At 40.9% G+C, this 8,470-nt stretch overlaps 1 protein-coding gene across 2 annotated transcripts in view; it reads left to right on the forward strand.

The window, feature by feature from the left end:
• The window catches only part of kirrel1b (kirre like nephrin family adhesion molecule 1b), a 56,191-nt gene extending 49,835 nt beyond the window's left edge, over positions 1 to 6,356 (forward strand). For both annotated transcript variants that reach the window (XM_026375040.2, XM_026375041.2), the window contains exon 15: positions 181 to 6,356. In XM_026375040.2, the coding sequence (XP_026230825.1) occupies positions 181 to 792 (612 nt within the window). In that variant the 3' untranslated portion in view covers positions 793 to 6,356. The remainder of the gene's footprint in view (positions 1 to 180) is intronic.
• Positions 6,357 to 8,470: the final 2,114 nt, after the last annotated feature.

Raw genomic sequence — 8,470 nt, forward strand, 5'->3', positions numbered from 1 at the left:
ATTTCCAAGCATTTATAAGCCTGTTATTTTAAGACGTTTTAAATAAAAAAGTCTGTAATTAAAAACATTTTAAGAACTGCCACTGCTTTGACAAGCTAACCAAAGTACAGACCAGGTGTGTCTTCATATATGTGCAAAACAACAGGCCTGAAAAGTGACCAGTCTTCTTTGTGATCACAGGATCCAACCAACGGCTACTACAACGTCCGAGCCACCACCCACGATGAGGCGCGCCCCCAGTCTCATGCCATCCACTACCAGGGAGAGTTTCGGTCCCCGAACCCCAACAGCGGACCAGCTGGTGCCACCTCCAGTGGGCCTTCTGCATCCCCGGGTGGTGCAGTGCCCCCCAGCGCCGTGCCAGGTTCAAGGGCTGGATGCTATGACCCCCGTCCTCCTTCCAGGATGTCTCATGCCACCTACGCCCAGTTCAATACCTTCACCAGGGTGGCACAGAGCCAGCAAGCACCTCCCAATCCTGCTCTTCAGTCGCCTGGAGATTACCCCGGAGACTGTGGCCTGCTGGACAGCACGACCCAGCTCGCCTATGACAACTACGGATACCCCTCCCAGTATCCCAGCTACCGCATGGGCTTTGCTCCACCCATAGAGGAAGGCCCAGCCTATGAGATGTATCCAACAGGACAAGGGACAGGTCCAGGGCCCGGCCCGGGACAACAGAGTCCTGAAACAGGTTTGGGGAAGTACGGAAGCTCAACTCGCTTCTCGTACTCGTCTCCACCCTCTGACTATTCCCACAGACACACGCAGCGGATGCAGACTCATGTGTGAGAAACGCGTATTCATGCTTTTTGACTCATTTTTGCAGCAACAGTTCTTATTACACATAAAGAAGAAAGAACTTTAAAACTAAAAAAAAACAAAAAAACTTTTTGTATACATGAACATGTTTCCATAGCAACCCATGCATGGAAATTGGTTCATTTTCTGAACCCATAAAACATTAACAGTACACAGCAGTTAGCAGCATAGCATATCCTATAGTTAGCAGCAATACATGCATACACATGCAAAAGCAGCATTCCCACACATTTGCAGAGAACTTCTGTTGTGTGCAGCGTCAATGCTCCAACAGAAGCGACAGCGAGAGCCACAATCAAGGTAAAAAAAAGGAGAAGAAGAGCACTTTGATGACAGGAAGAAGAAGAAGAGCACTAAGCAGTGAAGGAGGAGCAGCAGAACCTTTCTCTTCCTGTAATCCTCCTCTCGCTCTTCGACCATCATATTTTCCTCCCACCCCATCTCTGTAAATAAGTGCAAATTCAGATTTGGGCCACTTTAAAGTTGTTTCCTTGTACAAACTTCTACAGTGTGATGCAGTACAGTGACCTACAGCAAACCTCTCTATAATCCACACTTTTGCATTTAATGACTCTCACGTATTGCAAAACACACACACAGATCTTTAAAGACTCGTTTGTTTCTATGTATTGCATCAACGGGGCAGCTCGGACTATAAACATATCTGGCACTTTTTGATCCCCTCACTAAAACCTGCCTGGTGGTCACCTCTTACAGATTTTCTTTGATTTTAAGTGGGACATATCTTCTTAAGGTGGTATAGTGAGTGACCAGAGTGCCAATGCTTACGTGCCAACACACACAAACTATTACGGTGTGTCTGCTTTTGTAAAAGACGTGACGACAAGGTTTGGTATGTGCCACATCAAAGAGGAAAGGAGCAGTAGCACGTGTCTCTATAAGCTCCTTCTCCTCCTCATCTCTCATTTTTTTACATCGTTAAATTTCCATAGTGATCATTTCACTTGAGGTCAGTGTTTCATTGAGCAAAGTGTGGAGTTAAGAACGCTTCTTTCCATTTACCAAATTTCAGCAATTTGTACAAAAAAAGATATTACCTCCCCTTCCCTTAAGTGTCAAACAGTATTTGTTTCTCTCACTTGCACAGTAGAATAGATTTTCTCCTCATATTTATACCGAAACATGTGAAAAAATGGCATTCATAAACATTTTATAGTATTTTTCTAAGGAGTTGTGGACCAAAGGTTCAGAGATTTAGGTGACACACACTTTTTAATGCGTATGTGACGACGTGATCATTTTGAATTTCTTTAAAAAGGGATGGATGGTGTTTTGTAAAGTGGATGTTGTAGACTTAAATTAGACATTTTTGAAGAGCTTCATTCCAAAATCTTGAATATCCAGCTGGGGAAAATCTCTTTGGTGGATGTTGGTGTTTGGTGTCAAACTCTTCCTTTGACTTCCGGTCTTCTGACCGGGCTGCCTTTTTAAAATGTCGACGACATTCAAAATGATGGATGAGAACAAGCAGCTGCTCACTTTGAGCAGGGCTGTAAACTTTATAAGCATTGGGAAGGTTAAAGTGTAGCCTAACATATCAAAATGACGGTACGGAGGCTTCTATCTAGCTCATTTGGTACCTTGTACAGTTATGTGTAAGTATGCTGGTTCCCTCACTCAACAGAAAACTCTGTTTGGATTTTATGTCCAAGATTTTTCCATCATGTTGTGTCAGGCTTTAACCCAGAATCTTTCTGAATAACGAGCACCCGAAATATTTGTTTGCTCTAACTTCTGCTATTCAATTCAACATTTCTCATGAAAATCGAATTTGTGTGTGCACAAAGTGGATGAGCTCTAGTTTTCAGTGCAGTTCAGTTGCTTTGCTTCCCTATTAGTTTGTCCAAATTATAGGTAGTTTTCAAATCAGACTGCAGCATTTGATTAGTCAAATCCTTTCTTGTCTGACAAAACAATCTTTGAGTTGTGTTGTGCAAGAAGTGCTAAAAATGAGCTTCACCAACAATGGATGGTACCATTATGTTTTCACACTGGTTTTCAGACATTCATTTGACGTATAGATAACTTTAAGTTCTAAATGGATGTTTGTCTGCTTCTTTTTGTGCTTTCTCAGTAGAAACATTTTTCATTCTATAAAATCACATCTTCGGGGAAAGAAATAGACTTAAAATTGGCTTGTTAACAAAAACTGAGCACTAGAAATTCAGTTTGGGCCAATATACTGTATGTGAGAGATTTCTCTTCACATAATAATAGTGTGAATACTGAATAGTAAAAAATATTTTAGCCCAGAGGAGCTACTTATGGTAAGCAAGATGACAGGTGGAAAAGTATGGGACTCGTCCTATCCAGCTGTAGAAGTGGATCCAACACTCTGCATTGTACCATCTTTCATTTAATGGTGACAATTAACTTATACGGTTCCTCCAGTGCAGCTTCACATTAAGAAATCCATGACTTCTTCTGGAAACGAACAGCAGTTGCTTTTGATATTTTATTTTTACCTTTTCTTCACCTGCTTTATCGGGTAGTCGACATAAAGAGGGACTGAGAAGAGTTACCACATTTGAGCAGATGACACAGCACATCAGAGGCTGAAAAGTGAAGGCAGAAATCTGAGCAGCCTCCGAGGTAATCATTGACTCTTTATACTTATCATCCACCCTATCAACCCCTCACAGATACACAGTATATTGCGGTAATTTTGTGCTAAGAGGCAGTAAAAATGTATTTATTACCCCTATTTTGAATAAACACTTTCACAAAGTAAACCACCGCCACATCACTTCTGATTAGAATATCAGATGGAACCTTGAAGCTCCAAGGTCAGGATATAAACCATTTGAGCAGTAATGGAGAGAAGAACGGCAGATGGAGTACCCTTTTAAATTTATATGGTTATCACAGCCTTGGTACTTCATACTATTACCTCTTTACAGCCTTTTTACAGAGTTGTAGCGCTGCAGTATTTTTGCATGTGACTTGCAATGTCGTTATGACCTTGTGAGGAATGAGTATATCTGACATCGAGGAGGTACTGAGGCCAACAAATACACGGCTTGACCATCCAGGTACTTAGTCTTTACCTCTTGCAGTTTGTTGACAGTAAGGGAATAATAAATATGTGAAAGACACCATAGATGCCAGAAATGCATATCAAATGCTTATTTTTGGTTCTGCAGTAAAGAAAAAAGTGGTTTGAAAGGCAACGTGGACATGTTTACTCCACTAGGTTGTTATTTCCCTGCTTTTCTATGTGTACCTCTCAGCGCAGCGTGTACTGACAGTCGTTACTCTCTACTTTCTCTACTTCTAATATCCATCTACCATCTTCCAAATTTAGTGTTTCAATGTAAAAAAAAACAAACATATAAACATCAAAAACCTTTTTCTCATAGCCTTCTTCCAAATTTTCTCTAAGATGACACCATGGAGTAGATTTAGCACTCTAGCTTGCATAACTGTATGTATGTCTCAGCGTTGGGAGTGTGTCTCTGCAAAGTTTATCGCTTTATGAGTCGTCCATCATCAGTGCTCGTTTATTTTAATTAAATCTTTTCTTTTTTGATGAAAATCTGTATTTTAAATTTAATTTCTTGGTATTGCTTTGTGGTGTTAACCAGTGAAAGAATTGACTGTGGTCAAAAGTGTGTGTTTCAACTTTTCTACACAGTATTTTATTTTGTGTGTTATCCTCTGGAGAGGGTGGGTTCTGATTAATCAACCCTGCAAAAAAAATAAATAAAAAAATAGAGGGGATGTGCATGTCTGTGGCCAAAATGACTGCTCAGCCAGGCCACAAATAGCCAGAACGCCCTCTCAACTAGGCCAACCCAGACTAGAACCAGGCCAGACCTGCAGCAGACTGCTCTGTTCCATGCTGTGCTGTGCCGTGCCATCCCCGGCCAAGAGCGACTGAAGTGGCTCAGTGTCCATTTTTACCATTTGGAGTCCTTGTTGAGTGCCAAAAGACTGTGCAAAAAATGAACTGAGCAGACAAACAAATGCAGCAGCCGTTTGTGTTTATCGTGATTATGTATGCTCATGGGTGACGGTGTGTATGTGTGTGTGAGTGTGTGTGTACATGCTACCGGTTTGTGTGTCCATACGTGCACATGTACGGTATGCATCCATCTGTGAATGTGTTCTAGCAGCATGTAACCTCAGTGTGTTTTCAGACCATTATAAATAAGCCGGGACCACTGAACTGTAGAAACTAGGGTTTGACTGATTGTTCAGAGCAAATAGGAGATTTGTAGCTCAGACAGTCACTGTTGTCTCCTGCTGGTATGAAGGAGGTTCCTCCTGAACACAGCTGCATACAAATCAGCAAAATCTGCAATTAATCTAGATTTCCTTTGTAGGTTGAATTTATATATTTGTAAAAATATTATAGTTTTACCAAACGTTTACTAAAAACCTTTAACATTTCTGTTACATCGAACCAAATGCTTCCAGTTGTCAATGTGCTGCGGTTGTTGCGCATAATTCAAACTGAAAAAGGTGAGAGCACACACACACATATTTTACTTAAAGCAGAAGACATGAGTTCACTATAACTGAATCACATGTCTGTTTCATTTCATATTCAGTCTTCTTCATTAAAACAACATGTGCACTCTAAGCCATGGATTCAGTACTTCAGCATCTTTGACTTTTTATTCAGTGACTCAATAAGAAAGAATGCAGCACTTGTAATTGATTGGTTAGAGCAAAGATACAATGCAACAGATGCACAGACATGAAAACAGTATCAAAATATCTATGTGAAGAGTAAAGTGACTCAAAATATGATGCACAAATAATTCATAAACATGTTACTTTGAACAAAATAACCTGTATTTGCAAAGTGTTAACTGCCTTTTAGAGCATAACAGAATTTAATATGTTTACTCATCATGACAATTTAGAATTTACAATATTTAGTGACCTTATATATTTGAGTTTTTATATGAAAAATGTTGAACGTTGAGGGAAACTTCAGTAACGCTGCTGTATCAGTCAAACCCTAGTAGAAAGCAGGACAGCTGGGAAGGCAGAGTGAAGGAGACATCGTGTGGCCTTAGGACAGGAGGAAGGAGCCGAGCCGGCCCGCTCGTCCCCCATCCAGCTGCTGATCCTGTCTGCTCTCTGAAACAGCTGCACGAGTGAACAGGATTAATTGACGTTCTGCTCGAGCATATGAAGACAATGATCTGTACAGTGAGAAGAGCGAGGTTCCAAATTGCACTTAAAAACAGAAGTGTGCATGACGGTGAGAGAGGGACAGTGTGTGTGTGTGCGTTAAAATAAGCAGACAGTATATTCTCCATACTCCGATGCATTATTTTTATCCCTATATACTGTTGACATATGTGTATTATGTTCACTGGTACTTGTTTAACCCTTTTATTCAAGAAAAAAAGTGTAAAAAACGTCCAATACGAGATATTGCTGAATTGTTTTCTTTATTTTCATGTATTTCTGTTCCTTCATTTTTCTTCAAATTGTATGTAATTATTTTTCCACAGTATTACAGAAAAATAAAAGAAGACACGGCTTTCATAAGAACAGTGGGAACCAGTGCTTCTTTGATTTATTTTGCTGACGCTGAATTTAAACAGAGCTCATTATACATAGTATTTTTAAAAATGAAGCTCCAGGTAAACTGTTTCCAACTCTTCGTTTGTGTTGCTCAAACTGGAAATGAGTGCAGCCGAACAGTTCCTGTGACGGGTTGATGGGGGGGGCTCACATTCATAGTGTTTACCTGAACGTGAGTGTGAGCTCGGAGCTAAACGCTAAAACCAACAGCTGCAGAGTTTCAGTCTCTCGTCTCATTTAAAGCTCTCGTATACTCTCCTCTCTTCTTCCTGTTGTCCTATTCTGCCTCTTCCGCTCTTCTCGTGTCACATGTCTCATCCTACTTTCTTGAATTCATCCTCTTGTCTCTTGATCTCTTTAAACTCTTCATCAATTTAACCTTTTGACCTCCGTCCTCTCACTTCGCTTGTCCAAAGTCCACTTTTCACATCTCATCCTTTCTTCTTATATCCTCAACCTCCTCCTCTATTTTCTTCTTCTTCTGTCTCCTCCTCTCTCTCCTCTTTCCTCTCTCCTCTCTCTCGTCTCAGGTCTTTCTGTTTCCCTTAGTCATTCATCCATTTCTCCCTCCCCCCATCCTTCTCCTGCTTTCCCTCTTCTTTGGCTTCACCTTGTCGTTCACATCTTTTCACATCCTCATCATCTTCTCTTTGTCTCTTTTCAACATCTTCTATTTAACTTCTTTTCCATCCTTCAGATCCATCATCTTCAGTTTTCCTTCTCTCTCATTCTTTTCTACGTTCTTCTCTTTTTCATCTCTGTCTCTCCTTTATGTCCTCATTCCTCCTTCTACCTTTCTCCTCTCCTCGTTTCGTCCTTTCTATTGTCTTTTCTGTCTTTCTTGTGGCCTTTCTCTTTTCTCTAGCTATCATGTTCTGACCTTTGTCCTCCTTTAACCCGCCCAGTTCTACTTTCTTCACTCCAGCTTCCTGTTGTTTTCTGACATTATGAACTCCCACTTTATCTAATCTTCTCAATCCTTTTTCACATCTCTCCAAACTTATCTCTCCTCTCCTCTTTTGTCCCCTTTTTCTCCTCAACCATCCACTTTGCTTTTCTTCTCCAATCTTCTTTTTGCTCTCCTATTAATTTCCTCTCCTTTCTCCCTTTTGTCTGGGCTTTGCCCTCCTCCTCTCTTTGCGTTCAGTGTCTTCTCCTTATGCTTCTTTTCATTTTTCTTTCCTACTACCATTCCTCTGCACTTTCTCCTTATTCATTCTCTCATTTCTTTGCTTTTCAGTTTTTACAGTAGCTCTTTGGTTCACCCTTTACCTCTCCTATCTTTCTTTTCACCTCCTTTAAATAGGGCTCCTCTTTAACCTGTCCAACTTTCTTCTATTCTCCCCTTATCTTTCCTCCATTTTCATTCATCCCTCTCATTTCTTCCGTCTCTTCCATATTACAAATCTTTTCAATTCTTCCTTTTCCTGTAGTTGTCAGTATTTCTCTCCTCTTTGCAACCTTTTTCTCTCCCATCTTCCCCCACTGAGCTCCCTTCCCTTCATTTCTCTCCTCTGAATGACAGGAAAACATGAAGATGGAGACAAATTAAAAAAGAAATAACACGCAGGAGGAAAGAGAACGACAAGGACGGAAGACAGACAGAAAGCATTAAAGTCAATCTCATCTTTACTTAGTGTGTAACAGTGATTATCCTCTCCTCTCTCCTCCTGCGCCCATTGAGAAATAATGTCTGGAATAACCTTCAGCACAGTGTGGACCTCCACCCCCCTTATTCACCGCCACCGCTGCTATTTTATCCGCTTGAAGCGGTCATTGTATGGATTATGGCCCCTCTCATGCTTGGCACTGCACTCAGAGCCCAAGATATATTATGATACTAGTGGAGAATGATGTAATGCATTTCAAGACATTTGTCCTTCGCACACCCTCTGTCCCTCCGCAGATGATGTCACTGGCTTTCGGAGGCAGAGAAGTTGTCAAGTGGGTTGTTGGATTTTTTTGTTTGATGCCGTCGCCATCTTGTGGTGCCAGAGTGGTAATAAGTCACGAGTGGAAAGGGAGAGAGGGGAGTAAATTAGGATGTAGGCAATTATTTATTACTGAACCAGGGGATAATGTG

The sequence above is a fragment of the Anabas testudineus genome, chromosome 17 (genome assembly GCF_900324465.2).
Source record: "Anabas testudineus chromosome 17, fAnaTes1.2, whole genome shotgun sequence".
Taxonomy (NCBI): Eukaryota; Metazoa; Chordata; class Actinopteri; order Anabantiformes; family Anabantidae; genus Anabas; species Anabas testudineus.